Raw genomic sequence first — 24,511 nt, 5'->3', positions numbered from 1 at the left:
AAGAAATATTTCATTACATCATATAAATAAGGAGAAACTGTAAAAAGAACAGGATCCACTGTGGGAATGATTTAGGGAAATCACATTTCTTAACTTTCGATGGGAGTTAAATTCATATAGACTTTCGTGAGTCAATTTCATCAGAACTGAAAGTGAATTTACCTTTTAAACCAGAAATTACACTTTAAGAAAGAAATTCTCAGAAGAAAACTTGGACCAGTAGAGCAAGATTTATGCTCAAAGGTGTTCCTCTACAGTGTTATTTATGATAGTAAAAATACTGGAAGCTATCCTAAGTGAGCATCGGTGGGGTACAGGTATTGATCTGGAAGATGGAATTCTAGGTAGTCATTAAAAATGATTGTGGAAAGGCAGAAAAAGTGGGAAAATCTTAATCACAATAATCACACATTGTGAAGTGAAATATGGAGTTCTCTATGTATATATAAAATCCTAATATTGTATGTATCCAAAAAGAATGTTGAAATACAAGAAGCCAAACCATACCTACCCAAACACCACAGATAAAACTACAATCCAGAGCAGTATTTTTTTTCCCCATTACTTTTCCCATTTAAGTAAAATTGAAGAACACATCTCAGAGAGATTAAGTCTGTGACTCCTGTGATATATGAAAGTCACTTTATTTGTACTTTCTGAGCATTATTTTCTCAGTATTACCTAATACACCAGCTGCACCGTGTTTCATGGTTAAAGTTCTTCACAAGCTTCCACAGTATTTGACTGCTCTTCTACAGTTAACGATGTTGAGATATGTTTTTCATCACTATCACTGACATTAGCAGTTTTAAAACTCTTGGATACACTTTTACAGGAATTTTTAAATGCTTTTAACTATAATAACATAGACTAGCTACACATACCACCAAATCAAGTGAAGAACCTCCAAAAACCCATAAATATCAGTAATAGTTGTTCATTCATAGAGCATTAAAATGATACGGTTTATTTCTCTTAAGTAGCAATTACAGATACAGCCTGCCAATCACTCTAAGATGATCTAATTCTAGGCAACAAAATAGGATTTGGAAATAGCATTTATAATTTTGCATGTAATACAGGACGTTATTGACATTTTGATGGGAACTCGCTCTCAAAAGTAATGTTTAAGAGTAGACCTCAGTTCCTCACTGTCTGAAAGAGAAGCCTGAGTGTGAGAGGAAGGGCAGGCTGGGAGAAGGGAGGCTGAGCTCCTCACATAAAAGGAAGGAATTTGAGATTATGCAGTGTTTGGTAACTGAGTGGCAGATGATTCAGTGACAGTGACAGGAATTCAACAGGCTAAGTCTTCCCCAGAAACACAGAGATAAAGGGGTAGGTTCTGGGTAACTACAGAGGCTATGTCTCCAACTGGCAACAATAAATAGGGGTAGTGGCTGAAGACAGCTAGGATATGCATGGGTTGAGTCCTCCAAGAGGCTAAAGGCTGCCACCTTTCCCTGCCAAGCATAGGCTGGATACGAAGTGACAGGACATACCAGGTAAGCAGAGGCCAAGTTCAAGACAGAAAATGGGCTGAATTCTAAAAAAACAGGTGATACATGTATATGTATCACACACTCTCACACACACACACCCCAGCTATCCAAATGGCTCATTCTCTCCACTCTGGCTTCCCCATTTCCCTCTCCACACTACCTAAAATCAAACCATCTTTCTGACAATTTTTCATATTTTACTTTATTTTTATAACATCACCACATCATCTCCCTTGCAGATATATTTTCTTGATATGGCTGGTGGTAGCAGCAAGGACACAGACTACCTGGTCACGATGACTTCTCAATAAAAATATTCTAGGATGGCTTCTCATTGGCCTGTTTTGTAACAAAGGATCATTTCTGGATGAGTGCAAATGTGGGGCCAGGAAGAAATGGTGTCATCTGGGGTAAATGCCAACTCTGTGCTCAGAATAACAGGTTTTATTACTAGAAGAATGCAGAAAAGTTCTAATAGCCCCTTCAAAATCTTTAAGTACATAATAAAAGCGTCATATCAAGTGAACAAGAAAAAGGACAAATTAATCAAACAGTGCAGGGAGAACTGGCTATTTATTTGGAATAACAGAGAGCTGCCAACCTCCTACCACATGTAACAAGAAACATCATGGAAGGATATATGAATAATTTAACATGTCTGCTTCACACACGTCAAAGGAAGAGACATACTTGCCACAGTGCTTGGTTCCAAACGGGGTTTATTGTGACAACACAAAAGCACAATGAAGCGGAAACATTTAACTTTCAACTAGTAGAAGAACTTTATTTCTAAGACTGATCCTTCACACAGGAATTTACAGGGATAAAAACACGGTGCTGCTTATTTTCCAATGGCTTCACCCAGACCTTCCCCTCTACCTTCTCAATGCCCACTTGGGCTCACCTGCATGCAGCATCTGGTTGGGTTCCAGCAATTTGGTGCCACAGTTTCACTAGTGACAACACCTCCTATGAGGTGGTCCCTCCTCCATGAGAGCAGCTCCTGTCAGGCTCTGTGACACTTGCTTCCACCCTCTTCCCCTTAAGGACTGAGAATGGTAATGTCTTCCTGGTGATGCTAGTCTCTGGGTGCTTCATTATTCCTTGTTTCTGGCCCAAACCACCATAATAAGCCTACCATTAAAATCTTCTTAGTTAGAGTAGAATTCTGTTTTTCACCAGAACCATGGCTGATATAAACAGCCATCCTTATATTGTCGTTAAGGAAAAATTCTTCCCTAAAAGTGCTGCATAGAACATTAACACTTAGAAAAGAATTCATCTGTAACAGGGAAAAGCCTTCAGCTCTGAATAAAAGACAGCCCTAAGAATAAATAAGAAGCCACTATTGCCACAGTGATACAACGTCCTAGTGGAGAGCAGGCCTGGACAGAGCTGTGCAGCTCAATGATGTCACCTCTGAGCCAGGCTTTTCCCATCTTGTGGACTGTCATCTTCAGACTATTGCCCTTTAGAGACACAAGCTATAATCTAGTGTGACATATGGACATGAAGAAGTCCAGGAGAGAGACAATCTCTTCTCATGTCACCATAGAATTTTATCACTGAGATCTTTCCCAGAATCACAACAGAATAGTTTCCAAACATCTCACTGCTCACACATTGACCCCAACAAAATCATTAGAATAGAGTCTTCATGAATGACTTGGACTAACCTGGGTTTAACCCTAAATCATCTGGGGGAAGGCCAGACACAGAGAACACAGAGCCCAGCAAATACGAAGTAGGGAATGGCTGTAGGGTGGGCAATGTCTCTTGAAACTGCTTATCAAGGTGTTCCAAGGAAGCAAAGGAAACCACAGGACAAAGGAGGGGGAGACAGTATATTACACTCCATTAAATTAAATACAAATACAGTTCCTGGGTTACACACAACTTGGGTTACACACATCATGCCTAAATAGCTACAGCAATGAAACACCAAGCATATGACAGGAGCATTTCATTACATACCACTACATTTTATTTGTAGAATGCAGGGGGTGTTACTGCTCGTAACTGATGTTAATCTTTGCAAAATCTATGTAAATATGGTTGTGATTAACAGCACTTACATTATCGACTGACCCGAGACAGCTGAATAACCTCAGAAAAATATTATTTGGCTTTACGGAAGTGGAAGCTCAGTACCAATAGTCATACTCATTCTTGTATGCCAGCAAAGTCAGAGGAAAGGGGAGGGATATGGTTGTAAAACAGAATATCCTGGCCACACTACAGAGGGACGCTGGTCGTATTTAGAATAGGACTGATGCAGAGGTAGTTAAAAACCTCACAAAAACATATTTTGGCTTCTTTATTGAAGAGGCCATTCAGCAGCGATGGCCCTAGCCATTTATTTATGTCACGAAACAGGAGAAGGGGTATGTGGCTTGTACTTAAAATTTTCCAAATGTATTTTCATGTATACAGTGGTGTACTGCTGTAAATATCTGAAAACAGGTTCTCTGAGAAAACAGAGATCCTGATTTGTAAAGTCTGCCAATTTCCACAGTGTAAATACTCTCACTAAAGCCAAGCTACCAACACAATGGCACTGAAAGTAGAGCTGGGAAGAGAGGTGTAGTGACAGGTCGTCATACGGTAGTTTCACCGTGCAGATTCAACAACACAAATAACCCAGAGAACTAAGATGATAACAAAATACTGTAAAAGAATTAGGAAGGGCTGACTACGTATTACCTTTGTTCTTAATATAATTTAACTGTAAGTTTATACAGTTTAATTTTCAAACAATGACTATGTTTAACAACGGGCTCGCAAAATTCCTGAAAATTTAATAATCAGCAGTACTTGCAAGCCAGTATGAGCCGACTGCAGCAGATTCCTGTGTGTTGGTACGTGCATATAAATATATTTACAAATACATATAAACCAATATATAGTTATATCCACCTATAAAGACACTGGTAGTAAATAATGTGGGAAATATTAATATAGGCCAGAATAGTTACTTAACTAAGGGTTCAGATTTTCTCTTCACAAGCACGTTGGGCTCTAATATACAAATCAAGGACACCTCAAATTTCTGTTACATTAGCACACTCACATAAGGCCTGCAAACATCAGGGACTCTTCACATAAATGTTTAATCCTGTTGTCATTTAACTTTTTTGAACTCCAGATTCCACTGTGAACATGAGTATAAAGCAATAGCATCCATTACAGTTACAATAAAATTTTGGTATCACATCTGGAATACAATCCTACACAACATCAATTCTGCATGAAGATTTTTATCACATGACTTCAATGGATTTCCCCTCAATACAAATTTTCTGGTGAAAAGTTGTAACTTTTCTTGGAAGCTTTCACATATTCAAAACATTAATAAGGCTTTATTCTAGTAGTAACTGTTTGAAGTACAACAAAACGTAACTTTCTAATAATGTGTGGCCTTCTTTGGGTTTCAGTAATCTCATTTTAAAAAACTGTATAACGAATCTGAATGCGTGGATGAAGGCTTCTGGACGTTCAGGACGCTGAGAGTGCTTTCACCCTGGTGTGAATCCTCTGATGTTTCGTGAGCACTGACCTCTGACTGAAGGTTTTCCCACATCCACTACACTCATAGGGTTTCTCCCCTGTGTGAGTCCTCTGATGTTTAGTGAGAGCTGATTTCTCACAGAAGGTTTTCCCACACTCATTACATTTATAAGGTTTCTCCCCTGTGTGAGTTCTTTGATGCACAATGAGGTTTGACTTTACACAGAAGGATTTCCCACATTCATTACAGATAAAGGGTTTCTCTCCTGTGTGTGTTCTCTGATGTACAGTTAGGGCTGACCTGTGGCAGAAGGATTTTCCACATGCGTTGCATTCATAGGGTTTCTCCCCTGTGTGGGTTCTCTGATGTTCAGTGAGGTTTGACTTCACACAGAATGTTTTCCCACACTGCTTACATTCATAGGGTTTCTCTCCTGTGTGCGTTCGCTGATGGTTGGTAAGATGTGGTTTCTGACAAAAGGATTTCCCACATTCAGAACATTCATAGGGTTTCTCTCCTGTATGTGTTCGCTGATGTTGAGTGAGGTTTGACTTCTCCCAGAATGTCTTCCCACATTCACCACATTCGAACGTTTTTTCTCCTGAGTGAGCTCTTCGAAGCTGGGTGAGGTGTGACTTCTTGTTGGAAGTATTTCCATTTTCATTGTGCTGATAAGGTTTCTCCCCCATGTGTACTATCTGATGTTTAAAGAGGGCTGACTTTTCCCATGTTTTGTGACTTATTTTATATTCATGGGGGATTTTTCTTGGGTAAGTTCCCTGAGGGATAATGAAAGTTGAATTGTCACAGAAAATTTGCCCATATTCATCATATTCATAAGGATTGTCCCCTGTAAGAGCTCTCTGATGTCCCAATCTTAAATCCACGAAGAAGGACTTCCCACAAATACTGCATTCATATGGCTCCATTTCCAAATGAGTTCTCTGAGATAAATTGAGCTTCAAACTTTGGATGAAGGTTCTTCCACATTCATTATATTTACAGAGTGTCTCTCCTCTCTGAGCTTTCTTGTTTGTGAAAAAGGCTGCCTCCCCATGGAAGCCTTGTCCATTTTCATTATACTCAAAAGGCTGGTTAAAAATAGGCTGAGTGAGATCTGGGCTATGATGGAGGACATTCCTTTTTTGATTATATTTATAAGATCTCCCTCCAGTAGTTTTCTCATGCCTAATGTCAAGGAGTAACTTCTCATATACATTAAACTCATCCGACTTCTTTCCAGAATAGTTCTTTCTGTTAATAATTAAGCCTGAAATGTTCTTCAAACTCATTTCACATGAGTCACATATCTTACACAGAAAATGTCTTGAAGGAACGGAGTCTGTACCTAGACTGAAAGTTTTTCTTACTCTATCTCCACTATTTGTACTTAACTTTTTGTTGGTGGTGAAAGCAAGTTGCCAAAAATGTTCATCTTGATTTTCCTGGCTGCTCTCTATCAGGTCATCAACTTTCCAGTCTTCTAGAAATGAGAAAAATAACCACATCTTGTGAATCCTAGTACACTTCCAATGGAATGGGACTTTCACACAGATGTCCTATTATGTAGTCACTTCTATTGTTTTGGGCTTAGTTTCCTGGTGTGAACTAAATCCATGTATACATTTCCTTTGTCCTTCTGGTTTGAGTGGAAAATAAATACCTGCTGCAGTGGAAACAGGGAAAGCAAAGTGGCAATGCCATTTACTTTATAAATATAACCTTCAAAACTGGACAAAGGTGAAATAAAATTCAAAGCCTAGGGAACTGGAGAGTGGCTGATTCTCAGAGAATGGAGTGAACCCAATGGAGACAGTAAACACTGAATAAAGTGACACTAAAGATTAGGAGACCGAAGGATGCTTTCAAAGGATGAACTATGATAGAACAGAGTTTAGCCCTAATCCCCTCATACACTGATTACTGGGGTGGGGGGGAGGGGGATATTACTGCTGGAGTACTTGCTTCTACTCTGCACATCAACACCATACTAAAATTCTGAAAACACTAACTTCCTCAGGTTCAGAATAGTCCTATATGCTAGGATCTAGTTTTGCCTTTATCTCACAAAGAATAATTTTTTTTTTAACTCCCGTGAAAGAAGCAGACTGGAGAAGGTGAAATGAACTCAAAACATGGTGAGCAAGGGATGGACATTTTCTGAGAGTTCTTCACTTAGGGAGAAGGAAGCTCTGAGAACTGGGTAAGTTCGACAAGGGAGTTTTGCTGTTATTGTTGTTGCTTTTTAAGGAAAACAGACTGTTTGAGAAACGTATGAGAGGGCAATTTCAGCTGGACATGTCCTTATCCCCACACAGTTTGATGACTGTGGTAGGATCCACAGGAATTTGCAGGTTGCCATTTCTTTTTTTCCCCTTTGAAATATCAACATCAAAATAGATTTCTGAAAGCACCTAGTTCCTCATGTTTTAAGCGACAATGCTGTACCCCAGACTCTATCTAGTTGTGATTCACAACAACACAGATGTCCAACAGGAAATACAAAACAGATGAGGGACAGGCCACCTCTGCAAAAGGCCCAGGTTCATTTTGTTTTGTCACAGCTGTTAATGAAGCTGGCCCAGCCATCAAGTCATATGTTTCGTTACTTCAGTCTGCAGGCTTACTTTTCCCCAAAACAACTTTTGTTTTTGAAGCAGTACTGATGTTTAAGCCTGCTTTTATTTATATCCAGATTTATTTTTTACATCAAGGTTTTCTGCATTCATATCTAGCCTCATCTTGGCTTTTACTTACTTGTGAGACCCATAATAAACACATTTCTCTATATGGTTCTGACACCTTCAACAAACTTTATCATTAAAATTCTTGGCTGTACTTTACAACCGCTACCCAATGCAGCAATGTTAATCACGTGTTAGAAGAAATCTCTAACAGCCCATTGCTCCAAAGTCTAACTGATAATAGTTATCATCCTGGCAAACACAAACCAAATCAAAAACTGGATTCACATTACAAGTTCACATCATAATTCCTCAAGTCCACTAAAAAAAAATCTGTGCAGCTCTAACTGAATCTCTAATAAATTGCTTGTTCTCAGCAACACACGTATCACTTAATTAGCTACACGAGCCTTGGCTCTCTTTGCGACTGGGACATCCTTCAGGAAAGTCTACTTACTTTAATTTAAAACAAGCCACAAAAATAATATTTAAAAACAAAAGCCAACAAACTCTAAAACATCCCTACCATTTTCAGCTTCCACTTGCTGCCTTTAGAAGAAGTTACTGTCTGTATAAAAATTCCATTGCTCAAAGCTACACCCTTTGTCATGGTCACAGTCTAGCTCTTGGTAAGTGTTACCAAAATCCTGTTTCCTCATTGAAGAGACAGTACATTAATGATTCTTAAAAAGCAATGTACTTGTGAATTATTTCCAGCCTGTACCTGATGAACTGTAATACACGAGGACAGAATATGGGAATGTGCATTTAGGAAAAGTACTACAGAATGCTCTCTGAATGGATGAAGAAGAGTGATTGCTTCTAAACTTGGCTCCATAGTTATGCAACAAAGTAATTATTAAAATATCAGAATTAGGAAGAGTATGAAGGGCCTTCTCTTTGGGAAAACAAAATCTCAACAAGGAAAGAAACCCTAAGCAACAATCACATGGTCAGGCCTGAGTTTTTGGGTTACAGCTACTAGTGGGTTAGGGTTACTTAGAAAATATGGACCATTTAAGTTCTAGCAAAAAACTGAGCTCTGACTTAAAATAAGTGAAATAATAACAACAAACCAATACTATACACCATACAAAGTTCAAATACTTTACATGTACAATTTTAATTAAGTTTCTGAAAAGGCAAAACAAACAATAGTAAAAGTTATAGAAAAAAGAGAAAATGTTTATAAATGAAATTTAAGATTTAAGATGGTATTAGGTTTAGTACACATTCTAAAGAGCAGAAAGACACTGAGATATAAAGAATAGGACTGCATTGTGATAGTCAATGAAAGGAGACTGTAATTTCATTTATTGATAAGGAGCAAATTTGTCGGGCTAGTGAAAGATAAATTGGATCCTTTGGGTAAAAAAATAACCAGTTAAAAATAAGATCAAGTCAGGAATGACAGAACACAGAGTTAACAGTTTTGAGCAACATCAGTGAAAAAGTGAGAAAATGAAGAGATGCAGAAGATGGTTTTGAAAGGAAAACAACCACAGAAGTATGAAAAGACTAGTACTAGGAGATGATGGGCTCAGTACACTGACGCCGTGGTAGTAATGGATGGTAGACTGTTCCTTATTTGATCCCTGGGAAACGAGTCTCTCTAATTTTCATGTGACTCACACTGCTCCTCTCAAGCTCCTCTAATGATGAGATTTAATGGACTTACACACCTTGTAAAAGCGGTATTGTCCTAGGACCACCTCTCTCATTTCCAAACAACCACTCTCTAGAAAAGGGGTCTGCAAATTGTGACTACAAGGCAGTGGTCCTAGAACTAAGAATGCTTTTTATGTTTTTAGAGGGAAAAAGATGGAAGGGGCAGTAGAGAGGAGTGAAGAGGAAGACACAGGAGGAAGAGAAAGAGGTAAGAAGAGGAGGAGCAGCAGCAGTGACCAAGACCATGTGTGGCCCACTAAGCCTGAAATATTTACTATCTGGTCTTTTACAAAAAAGTTTGCCTATCTCTAATCTAGAAGACTTCATCTAGCCCCAACCTTTAACCCCACCTAAAGCTGATGGCTTTCAAATGGATACTTCTGGTTCTGGCCTCAACCATGTACTTATATGATGTGTTTCAAATCTCCTATTCAATCCCAGATTACAACAATTATCTCAAGCTTCTGTCCAAATGTAAAATTTGTAGCAACTCCCCTATAATCTCTCCTCCAGATTTTCTCTATCTCAGTCAATGGTACCCTAAATTATCAGATGCAAGAGACAAATCATTGGAATCAGGCTTAACTCCTCTCTTTCTCTCTATATCCAACCCAGCGGCAAATCCTCTTGGCCTCATCTTAAGATATATGTACAAATCTACAATTTCTCAGCACTTCCAACATTGCCTTAGCCACTGTCCTCTCTCCTCCACAGTACACAATAGTGTCCTGTTGATATTTTTTCCTTGCTCATGCCTAAGCACTGCCTACCCACCACATATTCACTGCACAGAAGTCAGAGAGATCCTTCAAAACTGTAGATCTGATAGCTAAATCTGATTTACACTGAGTCAAAAGAGCCTGAAGATTTCCCAAATCACTCAAAATACAATTAACGTATCTGTCACGGTCCCTGCTACTTCTTATGACATCATCTCCTGCCAATCTCCCTCGTGCCCACTCACCTCCCACCATGCTGACAGCCTTGCCATACTTCTGACACTCTGAGAGCACACCTGTCTAAGAAGTTCAGCACCTGATGATCCCCCTGCCTGGAATTCTCAGAATCCACACAGCTCACACTTTTATTAGAGACTCATTTCTATCGTGGACCTCATCAAAAAGGTTTTCCCTTGATTTCTTTACCAAATAACACATTCCATCATTCTTCAAACCCCTTTCCACTGCTTTAACTCTTCATAGTACTTACCACTGCCTGACACCACGTGTGTGTATGTATGTACACATATCCACACACACAACCCTATACCTACACACACGTATGCTTTTTGCCCCTCACTGTAATATACACTCTTTGATAACAGGGACATTCTTTTAATTACCTACAAATGTAACTGGGTCACGGTGGGAGCTCAGCATGTATCTGTTAAATGAATATACAGAAGTATTGCTTGGATACGTACCATTTAATAAAAGATGTCTAAAGACAACAGAGGGAAGGTGAACAATTTTAAAAGCTAAACTAGCCAAGAAAAATTACCTAAGATGAAGCCAACTGAGTTTGGATTACGGGTATAGGCAAATCACTCTAAGATGTCAAAGAACAAATGACAGTGTTTATGAATGAAAGTAACATATGAAGGATGTGATTAAGGTAACAGAGGGATGTGGACCAACTGTTCTTAATCACTTCAAAAGGTCTGGGGCTAAAAAAAGAAATTTCTAAAAAATATTTCAAAGTTGATAAACCATAAACCAGTGGCCTAAGGTCTCATTTCCTCTGGCTTCCATTTGCCTGGGAACTTACTAACTCACCTGAGAAGCACTGTTTTGGGAATCTTTCCTCTGGTATCCAGGGCTCTTCTCCTTGCTCGATCTTGAAGATCACTTCCGGCTTAGTAATGCAATTCCCTGTAGAGAAAACAACACAGGACTACGGCTAAACAGCCTGGCCTTGGGGATGGAAAAAATGACAAGGAAGAAAGGCAGAGCTTCAGGAGCTATCTAAGGAGGTGCCGAAATGAGCCAATCCTGGAGGAGGGAAGGACATAGCATTCTTTATAGCGGCCAAAGGGACTGGTCCTCTTAGAACCTTGAGTCCCAGTCAGAAAATTCCACAAGGAGTTCTTATGTTTCATCAACTAAGAAATGCATGCTACTGGTAATCACATGGGAAAAAAATTCTTACCTACTGAGACAAGGTGGCTGTAATTTTCCAGGATCACATCTCTGTATAGTATCTTCTGAGCAGGATCCAGTAGGTACCACTCTTCCTGGGTGAAGTCCACACACACATCTCTGAATGACACTTGTTCCTGTAACAGTATATTCCTTTTCTATATGAAGTTGTCAGAGCGATATGAGTGGAAAACATTTAAAAGAACTAATCTCTTTAGAATTTACTAAAAATTGATATGTAGGATTGCCTTCTTTTATGTTAGAGTACGTACGATAAAAGTAGTATCTTATACAGAGTTTCCACTAAGGGCTTGGAACTGTCCTAGTTGCTACAAATACAATTCCTGATAAGGAGACATACACAGTAACATTTATTAAATTAGACATTGTAGAAGCTAACAGTATGCACAAAGTAGACTGTGGTAACCAAGAAAAAGTTAGTTCTTTCATATTGTCTTTTATATTATCACATTAACTTACACTGAGGAAGGAAGGAAGCTGTTAAAATGAATAGAGGAACTGAAATTAATATGGTACAGGCCCTAACCAAGCTCAACTGATTAAAGTGACCAGCTCTGCATTCTACCTGCCTACCAGAGAAAAAAGGATGGATCCTCTCAGCTAAAAGAGATCATTTTCTGGAGCCTCTACCAATATTTGTGTTGTTAAATACAATGCTTGGCATCCAATAAAAAAGTTTCATGTTATATGAAGACACACAGACCAAGAAAAAAAGGACAATAAAAGCAGACTCTTGGGAGATTCGGATACTAGAATAAATAAGAACTTCAAAATGAATTATGGTTGATATGTTCAATAAAAAGAGGAAAATATGAATAAAATAAATGAAAGGATGGGAGAAGTTCAACAGATATGTGGTTCTGTGTGTTGTGGAGAAAGAATTAATAGAACAGGCCTGAGACTGCTATTCTTTTAAAGGTCTGCTACAAGGGTGTCCCTTGGCTGGCATCTGGGAGCTTGGATTTCTGGAGGATTCTCACCATTCCTTGGTAAGAATGGTTCACTGAGCTTAACCTGTTTGTGTAAACAATATGGTTTATGCTGCACACATGCATTCCTTCTGGAGTCTGGAATTTCGTTACATGCTGAGCGGAGAGTATCTATGTGACTAGCCCCTGACAGAAGCTGAACACTGAATGTATGTCGAGATTCCCTGGCAGTCATTTCATACCTGTCGTCACACTTCATTGCTACACGACTTAAGTCTTTACTAGGAGGAGACTCTTAGAAGTTGTGCCTGGTCTCCTCTGGCTATGCTCCACATGCCTTTTCCCTTTGCTGACTGTGCTTTGTATCCTTTCACTTTAATAAGTCACAGCTGAAGTACAACTACATGCTGAGTCGTCTTGGCAAATCACTGAACCTGGTGATGGTCCTGGGGGTCTCTGATACACGTGTATACACAGACAAGTACATACATACATCCATCAAATGGGCATTCTAAGGTTGAAAATTACAATATCTGAAATTAAGAACTCATTAGATGGGTTCAAATCACATGAGAGAAAGAAGACACAATCTAAAATGTACGCACCTAACAAAAGAATATCAAAACACATACAGCAAAAACTGATAGAACTGAAAGGAGAAATAAACAGATCTATAATCATAGCTGAAGACTTCAATATCCCTCTGTCAGTACTGAGAGATAAAGCAAGCAGAAAATCAGTTAAGCATACAGATGAGCTGAACAGCGCTATCAATCAACATGATCTAATTGACATTTGTGGAATACTCCATCCAAAAAGACAGAACCCACATTCTACCATTCTATTCCAGCTCACACGGAATATTCATCAAGACAGATGATAGTCTAGGCCACAAAACACATCCGGACAAATTTAAAACAATAGCTATCATACAAAACATGTTCTCAGACCACAATGGAATTAAATAGAAATCAATAAACAAGAGATAGCTGAAAAACTCCCTAAATACGTGAAAGTTAAACAACATAGTTATAAATAACTTAGAGGTCAAAGAAGAAGTCTCAAATGAAATTTTAAAATATTTTAAATGAAATGGAATAAAAATGAAAATACCATGTATCAAAATTTGTGGGATGCAATGAAAGCAGTGCATAGAGGGAAACGTATAGCATTAAATGTATATATCAGAAAAGATTTAAAATCAACAACTTAAGCTTCCATCTCAGTAAACAAGACCAAAAAAAGGGAAATTAAGCCTAAAGCAAGCAAAATAAAGGAAATAATAAAAATTAGAAATCAGTTTAACTGAAAACATGAAAAAAATAGAAAAAGTCAATGAAATAAAAAGTTGCTTCTTTAATTAATAAACCTCCAAAGTAACCAAGAAAAAAAGAATAAAGAAGCAAATTGTGAATCTCAAAAATGAAAGGTGACGCTACTAATCCTAATGACATAAAAGAATAATAAGAAAATACTACAAACAATTCTATTCCTGAAAAATTGATAACATACATGAACTCAACAAATTCCTTAAGACACAACTACCAAATTCACAAAAGGAGAAACAGATAACCTGAAGAGACTGTTAAAAAAATTGAATCCATAATTAAAACACTTCCAAAACAGAAAAGCACCAAGCCCAGATGGTGTCACTGGTCAACTCCACTAAACATCTAAGGAAAAGATAGTAACAATTCTCCATAACCTGCTCCAGTAAATAACACTTCCAAACTCATTATGAGGCCAACAATACCCTAATACCAAAAATAGATCAAGATATTATGAGAAAAATAAAGACCAATAACTCTCAATAACAGATGCAAAAATCTTCAAATATCGGCAAATCAAATCTGACAAAATATAAAAAGAAATACGGATCACAACAAACTGGAATTTATTGCAGGTATGGAAGTCTGGGTCAACATTAAAAAAAAAATCAGGAAGGCTGGGTCAACATTAAAAAAAATCAATCAATATAATTCAACACATGAAAGAAGAAAAAGCACGTATCATATCATGAAGAAAAAGCATTTGACAAAATCCAACAGTCTTTCATAATAAAACCTCTCAGCAAACTAGGAATAGAGGGGAACTTTCTCAACTTGATGAAGACCCTCTACAAAAACCCTACAGCTAACATCATACTTAATGTTAAGAGGTTGGACACTTTCCTCTAAGTGCAGGAACAGGGCAAGGCTGTCCTGTTGCAATACTCCTATTCAACTTTGTACTGGACATCATAGCTAGTGCAGAAAGACTTAAAACAAGACAAAACAAACAAACAAACAAAATGAAATAAAAAGTATATGATTAGGGAAAAAAACTGTCTTTATTCAAAGTCAACATGATTGTATATGTAGAAAATCCCAAAGAATCTACAAAAAGAAAAAGAAAAAAAAAATCCTGGAAGTAATAAGCAAATTTAGCAATCACATAGGATACAAGGTCAATACAAAAAAGTTAACTGTTTTCCCATTATCAGAATTAACAATGGAAAGTTCAAATTTTTGAATTAAAAATATCCCATTTACAATACCACCAAAAAAAAAGTACTCAAGTATAAATCTAACACAATATATTACAGGAATATGCAGAAAAACAAAAACTGTTGGAAGAAGTCAATTCTTCCCAACTTATACTATAACTCAATGCTATTCAAATAAAAACCCCAGCTATTTTTTAGACATTGACAAAATGATTCTGAAGCTTATATGGAAAGGTAAAAGACCTTGATAGCCAACAAATGTGGAAGAAGGAAAAAGAGGATTTACGGTACCTGATTTCAAGACTTACATAAAGCTGTAAGTAACCAAAACAGTGTGTTATTGATAAAAGAGACACATAGATCAGTGGAACAGAATAGAGGGGCCAGGAACAGATCCACTGAAATAGAGTCAACTGATTGTGTGTGTGTGTGTGTGTGTGTGTGTGTGGTATAGTTGATGTACTATACATAAGCTTCAGGTGTACAATATAGTGAGTCACAATTTTTAAAGGTTATTTTCCACTTATAGCTATTATATAACACAGGCTATATTTCCTGTATTGTATATCTTTGTATTTTTACTTATTTTATATACAGTAGTTTGCACCTCAATCCCCTACTCCTATCTAGCCCCTCCCTCCTTCCCTCTTCCCACTGGTAACAACTAGTTTGTTTAACTGTGAGTCTGTTTCTTTTTTGTTATACTCACAAGTTTGTTTTTGTTTTATTTAGTCAACCTATTTTTTGACAAAGGCAAATATCTAAATGGAGAAAAAAAAGTCCTTAAACAAATGATTCTTGAACAAGTGTACATCCATGCAAAAAAAAAGAACCTAGACACAGACTTTATACCTTATACAAACATGAATTAAAAATGAGTCACAGACCTAAACGTAAAATGCAAAACTACAAAACTTCTAGAAGAAAATATAGAATATAGGAAATCTGTGTTATCTTGGATTTGGTGATGAGTTTTTAGATACAACAGAAAAATCATTCCATTAAAAAACATTCCATTAAAAAAAATACATGAGTTGGATTTCATTAAACAAAATCTTCTGCCTTGCAAAAGACACTTCTTAAACAATGAAAGGACAAGCCATAGACTGGGAGAAAATATTCACAACATGTGTCTAATAAAGGATTGCATTCAAAATGTACAAAGGAACTATGAGAACTCAATAGTAAGAAAACAAATGACCTAACTGAAAAAACAGACAAAACATCTGAACAAACACGTCAAGCAAAGACATGTGGATAGCAAATAAATTTATGGACAGGTGCTCAATATCATCTGTCATTAGGGAAATGCAAATTAAAACAAAAATGAGATACCGTGACACATTTATTAGAACAGTTAAACCTCAAACAATGACAATATCAATTTCGGGTCCAGATGCAGAACAACAGGAATTCTGATTCATAGTTGGTAGGAAAGCAAAATAATGCAGCACTTTTGTAAAACTGGCAGTTTCTTACAAAGCTAACCACAGTCTTAACACATGATCAAGCAATTTCACACTGTAGGTATTTAAAATCTTACATCTATGAAAAAACCTACATTATGAATGTTTCCAGCAGCTTGATTCATTATGACCAAAAACTAGAAGGAACCAAGAGTCCATGGGTTAACAACTCTGAAATTACTTGTATGTGTATGTTGGAACTGAACAATTAAGTAAATGAAATGAGGATGGTGGTAGCCAGACTGCTAGAATGGGAGTTACAGACAAGCACGGGGAGAAAGCTAGAATGTTCCATGTGCTAATGATTACAACAGGAGACGTCATTAGTGTGAACTAATGCTTAGCTTAATATAGACAGAGATGGTTACAGACTGAAATGTTTATAGTTATGTGTATATATGTGAGTTAGTACACATATATTATGTCCTTGTTCAGTCAGCTGAGAGGGTTTATAAGCACACCAGTAGCAACAGGCACATCCAGCCCCTCAATCTTGGTTTCTAACATCATTCTCCAATAAAAGGAACCAGAGCTCTTCAGAAAAAAAATGGCTAATTCTAAGGCAGGAAATATATAAGATGAGCCTGGAATATCTTCTAGTACCAGAAATTATGGAAGAAGTACTCAAACAAAAACACAGTAATGGCGTAGGTCACAAGGACACAGGAACCAGTTGAAAGTACTCTAGTTAATAACCAAGCTGGAACAATTTGAGCAACAAAATGAACAAGGTAGTATTGGACTATAAACAAAGTATAAAATAACTAGTCATGAGTTCATTTTGGTATAAAAATTGACTGAGTTAACGAACAGGAGAATACACGAATCTAATCTCCTGTGCAGAATTCCTAATAATTTATGTGGCTACTCCACCATGAAGGAAGTGTAGTAGAACTCCACATTTTCTTCCAAAGAGTACAGTATGAAAACAGGAAAAAGGAATAATTTTACAGTGGAGAAAGCTGACCATACAACCTCAGCCAGGTGATCAACGGTGACATATCAACTGTGAAAAGTAATGTTGAGAGCATTTACCCCTTGATAAGATGTTGCCAAATGGCATGTCAGTTATAATGTGTCAACTTCTGGTGTACAGCATAATGTAATATATTCACTTTTAAATAAAGGCTGAGGGCACACAAATTTTCTTTTAACTGAATAAAAAAACACTGGGAGGACAAACAATAAACTAGAAATAATGGATACCTATAAAGGGTGACACTACATTCCAGTTCGTCTGGGACTGTCCCAATACATGGCAGTCATCCCAGCACAATTGTTATTAAAACTTCTTTCACTCGCAGTGAAAGTGTCACAGTTTAGATGAGAAATAAATGTCACCCTACCTGGAGGAAGCATCAGATACAGAGAGACTGGGGGTGTGAATTTTTACTTACGTTTTTATTGTATCATTTACTTTACCATGTTAATATATTACCAATTCAAATATATATATATATATATATATATATATATATATATATATATATATATATATATTTTTTTTTTTTTAAAGACAAAACCTGTCAGGAAAAAACAGGTATACTGAGAAGGGCAGTGGGCTAAGGATATACAAAGCAATGGATAAGCAATAAACTCAGGGATAAGCAATGCTGGGGCAAAAAGGCAAGGACAATTTCATGAGGGATAGAAGATAGACAACAGAGGAGACTTTGAAAACAAAGAGACTATGGATAATAGTACCAAATGCTGCAAAAGGGTCAAGTAAGACAAAATTGGATTTGACTACAATTTGGTAGCCTTTTCCACCATTGATTCAGGTGACTGGTAGTGAAGGAGCAAGACTGCATTGATTAGGCTGAAATGGAAATGCAGAGACAAAGTTAGGACTACCTGCTACTCAAGCTACAAATACAAATGTGCAGACCCAAAGTTTTATAAACCTTTATAAACTTGAGAAAATCCATTTTAAGTCAAAGTGGGAATAAATAAAAAAACTCACCTGGGATTTGTTCATTTTTCACTCTTAGTGGAGGAGGGAGCGCTGAGGGAGAAGGAAGAAGGAAGTAAGAACTTGGCCTGCCTTGTAGTTCCTGGATTCACCTGCCTACACAGCTCCACACAAAAGATACTTACATGTCCATGTGTGGCTCCGATTTATGTTGAGCTTAGACATGATACTTTTCACTGAGTGAATGTAAACATTTGTTTCTTATTGATTTATTACCAATATAGGTTCTGTGACACAGAAAAATTAAAAACATGAGAAGATGAGTTTAACATATAACAGTAAGCTAAAGGAGGAAACACTAAAGATTTGTCAAAACTGATGTTGTATGGGAAAAAAAAACACCCCAACCACATTGTTAATCTATTTAATCTATTTACCTGCTAACACCGTTAATCCTATGAGGTCAGATAACCCAAGAAAGGTCTGAAAAAAGGGATGGGGGTGTTTAAGGCAAGATTAAAAAAAAAAAAAAGTCTGTTCTAACCTATTCACAATCTTCAGAAGGATCTTCTAATAAAAAACTATCTTTGGCCTAACAGTGATAAAAGAACCTGCAGTGGCCCAGAAATCTGCAGACCTGACTTTTAACCTTGGTTCTGGCACTAAAAAATTGCACGATCTGAGCCAGTCACCTTCTCGGGATCAATGTTTTGGGGTTTTTTTTTTTTTTTTTCCATCTTTCATTAGGACACAAACAACCCAGAAAGGACTTGCCTGCACTACCATCCTGGGAGTCTACATGGCCAGGAGAGCAGGAACCTCAGCATTTCTCCTGATGCCATCAACAATGGGACACTGTTTGAGGGCAGCTTGCCTCAGGAAGGAGTGAATGGAGAATGAGGGAGGAGGGGGTGTGTAGGGACGGATAATGACAGACTTTCCTTAGCTATGGCTAGTGAGCCTTTCAACTCGGACCATGCCTTCAAATTCTCCAAAGAAGTGACATTTTCTGTGTAGCCTGAGTGCCCACCCCTCTCAGCTCCAGCTCACCTCTCTCTTCTTAAATTTGTCCCAGACCTTCCACCGCCACACAGCCTTCGATGGCTTCAGGATACTGTGTCATGATTATACATAACAAATAACAAATGAATACACAATAAATAATAACTGGGGAGCTGGGTGATGTCAGAGCTAGGAGAAAGCTTTGGTGGCTAGCTGGTCCAGCCCCTTCCAACTCCATTTCATAAACGAGTTAACTGAGGAATGGAGGCCCTGGAAACGTGTCCAAGCTCCAGCCGCAACAAACACACACAACAGCAGCTAAGTAATGTGAGAGCTCAAAACAACACAATGCGGCAAGCATTCTCGATATCCGCATTTTGGAGATGCGCAAACCAAGCCTCCTGCCGGCTATCTGGTCCTGGAAACCCATTTATTTCCGACCACCTGCCTGGAGCACTCGTTTCCCCCCCAACACACAGCCGCCCTGCTCCCCGTAAGCCCAGCGCACAAGCAGCGTACACGCACACGTCACCCGGCGGAGCGCGCGCACGCGCACTCGCTCTTCCCCGCACCCCTGCCCCCTCCCCGTGGGTCCAGCGCACACGTCACGCACGCGCACTCCCCACCCGCGGCCACACGACGGCTCCGCCCGCTCCGCTCCGGGGCTGGAATGCTGCGGGCCAAGCAAGCCCGAGAGCCCGCGTTCCCGCTCGAGACCTCGGCCCCTGTAGGCAGAGACGCCCCCGCCTGCCGTCCCTTCGGTTCTGCAGGCGCCGAAGACTCCTGCGGCCCCGCTGGTGCTCGCGGGGCTCCAACCCACCACCTGGCACCGCTGCCTCCGCCGGCTCCCTGAACCGCGCGGGGCCCCCTCGGCCCTCACCCCCTCCCTCAGGGGCTCACCCGCAGCTCCCTTGCCGCGTGGACCTGGAAGCCAGGAATTGTTTCCCACGAGGGGCTGGAGGCCGGGGAAGGACGAGCCGGGAGGAGAAGGCGGGGATGCACATGCGCAGAGGGAGGGAGCGGCGCGGCGCGGCGGCGGCGAGCTGGAACTAGGCTCCTGGCTGCTTGGGTTGGCTAAGTGGCTTTACCTTTAGAAGCGGTGCCTCACTCCTAAATTGTAAAAGTAAGCTAACGGCAGTACAGTACCTCGCTAGCGGTTTTTATGAAGATTAAAGGCGTGTACATCGTAAAAGCACTTAGGACCGCGTCTGTCACATGAATTGTTCAGTACATTCCTTAAGGTTACCTTACCCAATATACACAATGCCCACTCCTTTAGAGAGTTTCTGCCTTGTTGACGGAGTTGAGAGGTTGCTGTCTGATATACTCACTCCTGCTTCCTGGACCCTGGATTCTGTCTGTGTCCCAGAGATGTACGTCAAAGCACTGCCAAGAGACTAGACACAAGCCAAGAGAAGTAAAATTGTGCATGAATTTTATGTATGGACGTGGACAGATATTATTTTAGTTTTGATAAGTTTATTTTCTAGCAGTTTAGACAATAAGTTTATGTAAACTAAGATCTGAGACCAGCATATTATTTGGAATGAGGAAAAAAGCAAGCTAGCAATTCAGTTTTAATAATAAAAACTGTTCTTACGTAAGAAAGTATTCATATACCACTCTTGAAGAAAGCACATTCTCATCTGTTGGAACCAACCATGCTTTCTTTACCTGGAATCAAATGTACATTCCTTTATGTGGACATCCTTTCGACATTTATAGCACACTGATCATATGGACATATTATTTTATGATCATTTTTCATAAAAGAATATATGGTTAACTCTTTTTGGTCAATGTCATTTAACTTTTTTAAAATAAGGTTTACAGAAGAGTTGCAAAGATAGTTCCTGTGTATTTTTTACTCAGCTTCCCCTAATGTTAACTCAACTTTACGTAACATTGATACATTTACCAAAACTAAGAAAGTGACATGGGTACAATTCTGTTAACTAAACTACAGAGTTTATTCAGATTTCATCAGTTTTTCCACTAATGTCCTTTTGCTGATCCAGAATCCAATCCAGGATACCACAGCACGTTTAGTCATGATGTCTGTTCGGTCCCCTACAGTCTGTAACAGTTTCTTTGTCTTTCCTTGTCTTTCGTTACCTTTAAATGTTTGAATAGTGGTCAGGTATTTTGAAGTATGTCCCTGAATTTGAGTTAGTCTGAAGTTTCTCCTGATTGGACTGGGGTTATAAATTTTTTTATAGGGAAATCTTTTTTTTTCCTTTTTCAGTTTTATTATGTAGGATTATTACAGTTCGACGGCACATACACATTATGTTGCATGTAAATCTGTATATACAGTATATGGCACATTTTTTTAGTTTACATATATGTACTAATTATTGTTTCTAAGAATAGATTAGATCTTTAGCTTTTTAAACTTACATAGTTATCAAAGGAATAAAGTCAATTACAAAATAAGAATCAACAGAATGCAGTGATTCAATCATACAGGACAGTCAAATGTGCTTACATATGTTTAAGAAATCAAAATAATAATTAATTCATTTGTGTCATTATTGTTATTTTTCTTTAGATTCCTTATATAAATGATGTCGTATGACATTTTTCTTTCTTTTTCTGGCCCACTTCATTTAGAATGACAGTCTTGAGGTCCATCCACATTGCTGCAAATGGCATTATTTTATTCTTTTTCATGGGTGAGTAGTGTTCCATTGCATATATGTACCACATCTTCTTTATCCAGTCATCTGTTGATGGACATTTGGGTTGTTTCCATATCTTGGCTATTGTATATAGTGCTGCTGTGAACACTGGGGTGCATGTGTCTTTTTGAATTTTATTTTTCTCTGGATATATACCCAGGAGTGGGCTTGCTGGTTCACATGGTAAGTCTATTTTCAATTCTTTAAAGAACCTCCATACTGTCCTCCATAGTGGCTGCACCAATCCATAATCCCACCAACAGTGTAGGAGGGTTCCCTTTTGTCCACACCCCCTCCAGTATCTATCATTTGTAGACTTTTCAATGATGGCCATTCTGGCTGATGTGAGGTGATATCTCATTGTAGTTTTGATCTGCATTTCTGTGACAATCAGTGATGCTGAGCAATTTTTTTTCATGTGCCTACTGGCCATTTGTATGTGTTCATTGGAGAATTCCTTATTTAGGTCTTCTGCCCATTTTTGGATTGGGTGCTTTTTTCTTTGATACTAATTTTGTATATTTTGGAAATTAGTCCCTTGTCAGTCACATCATTTGCAAATATTTTCTCCCATTCTGTAGGTTGTCTTTTCATTTAGTTGCTGGTATCCTTAGCTGTGCAAAAGTCTCACAATATACTTTTAGTTGGGCTGTTTATTTTCTTATTGTTGAGTTTAGTAGTACTTTGTATGCTTTGAATAATTTCTTTATCAGATGTGTATTTGGCAAATTTTTTCCTCCTAATCTGTGATTTGTTTTTTCATTCTCTTAGCAGTGTCTTCTAGAGAGTAAATGTTTTTAATTTTAAAAAATCCAACTTATCAATACTTTGTTCCATGGATGATGCTTTGGTATTATAGCTAAAAATTCAAACTGCAGGTTCCCTAGACGTCCACGTATGTAATCTTTTAGAAGTTTTTCAGTTTGGGGTTTTACATTTAAGTCAGTTATTCATTTTGAGTTAATTTTTGTAGAAAGTGTAAGTTCTGTGTCTAAGCTCATTTGTTTTATATGTTTGTTTTATTGTTCCAGCATTGCTTGTTAGAAGACTATCCTTTCTCTATTAAATTACCTTTGTTCTTTTGTCAAAAATCACTTGAGAACATTTGGGTAAGTCTCAATTCTGGGCTACTGATCTCTGTGTCCTTATTTGCCAATACATGCTTTCAAAAATCAATTGACCATGGATGTATGTGGCTATTTCTACATTCTCAGTTCAATTCCATTGTTCTATATGACTATCCTTATAGTGGCACCACACTGTTTTCATTAATGTAGCTGTGTAGTAAGTTTGGAAATCACAAAGTGGGAGTCGTCCAATTTTGTTCTTTTTTGACATTGCTTTGGCTGTTTCGGACACCTTGTATTACCTTATAAATTTGGAGATTAGCTTTTTCATTTCTGCAAAACTATTGTGGGAATTTTGATAGGGATTGCATTGAATATGTAGATAATTTTCAGTAGTATTGACGTCTTAGCCACATTTTGTCTTACCTGGCATGAGCATGGGGTGTCTTTCGTCTTATTTCAGTATACTTTAGTTTCTTTCAGTAATGTCTTATAGATTTCAGTGTACAACTTCCTTATCTCTTTTAAAAAATTATTCCTAGGTATTTTTTTCGTTTGTATGCTATTTGAAATGTGAAGTTTCTTAATTTCTTTTTCAGGATAGTCAATGCTGCTATATAGAAACACAACTTATTTTTCAGTATTGACCTTGCATCTTGAAATTTACCCTAATTTGTATATTAGCTCTAGTAGTTATGTATGTGTGTGTGTATTCTTTAAGATTTTGTATGTATAGGATAATGTCACCTGTAAATAGAAATAGTTTTACTTCTTCCTTTCCATTTTTCATGTCTTCTATTTCTTTTCCTTGACTAAATTTCTCTTGCTAAAAGTTCCAGTACTTTGTTGAAAAGAACTGGTGAAAGCTGGTATTGTTGTCTTGTTCCTGATCTTAGTAGGAAAGTTTTTGGTCTGTCATTGATTTCTATGTTACCTCTGGATTTTTTCCTAAATTCCCTTCACCATGTTGAAGAAGTTCCCTTATATTCCCAGTTTGCTGTATTTTTTAATCATTAAAAGATATTGAACACTTCAATTGCTTTTTCTGTTACAATATATGTGATCACTGTTTGCCTTTGTCCTATTAAGGTGCTATATTACATTGGTGGCAACTCTATTTGTATATTAAACCATCCTTGCATTCCTGGAATAAATCCCACTTGTTCATGGTGTATAATCTTTTTTAAGATGCTGCTAGATTCAGTTTGCTAGCATTTTGCTGAGGAGTTTTATATCTATACTGATAAGGAATTTTCATTTGTGATTTTTCTTTGTAATGTCTTTGTCTTTTTTTTTTTTTAACAAGGATGATGCTAGCATCATGGAATGAGAAAATAGTGATCTCTCCTCTGCTATTTTATGTAAGAGTTTGGGAAATTCTTTAGATGTTTGATAGAACACAACAAAGAAGCCATCTGATTTTGGACTTTTTTTGTTGGGTGTAGGGGTTT

General features: G+C 37.9%; 1 protein-coding gene across 1 annotated transcript; it reads right to left on the bottom strand.

Moving 5' to 3' along the window:
• Window positions 1-625: 625 nt before the first annotated feature.
• LOC102542787 (zinc finger protein 248) lies at window positions 626-20,287 on the bottom strand. The gene is made up of 7 exons (XM_015252045.3): window positions 20,213-20,287; window positions 19,361-19,424; window positions 18,496-18,597; window positions 18,362-18,403; window positions 11,508-11,634; window positions 11,135-11,230; window positions 626-6,490 (listed from the first exon to the last, which is right to left on the bottom strand). The coding sequence occupies exons 4-7, from the start codon at window positions 18,374-18,376 to the stop codon at window positions 4,995-4,997; spliced, it is 1,734 nt and encodes a 577-aa protein (XP_015107531.1). The 5' UTR covers window positions 18,377-18,403; window positions 18,496-18,597; window positions 19,361-19,424; window positions 20,213-20,287; the 3' UTR covers window positions 626-4,994.
• Between the last annotated feature and the right edge of the window lie 4,224 nt (window positions 20,288-24,511).

Source organism: Vicugna pacos, chromosome 11 (genome assembly GCF_048564905.1).
Source record: "Vicugna pacos chromosome 11, VicPac4, whole genome shotgun sequence".
NCBI classification, from domain to species: domain Eukaryota; kingdom Metazoa; phylum Chordata; class Mammalia; order Artiodactyla; family Camelidae; genus Vicugna; species Vicugna pacos.
This window is presented reverse-complemented; position numbering and strand designations above follow the sequence as displayed.

Coding starts and splice junctions, on each gene's coding strand:
- LOC102542787 (XM_015252045.3), bottom strand. Junction 11,231..11,507: donor CAGCCACCTTGTCTCAGTAG/GTAAGAATTTTT, acceptor TTTTCTCTACAG/GGAATTGCATTACTAAGCCG. Junction 6,491..11,134: donor CCCAAAACAGTGCTTCTCAG/GTGAGTTAGTAA, acceptor TCTCATTTCTAG/AAGACTGGAAAGTTGATGAC.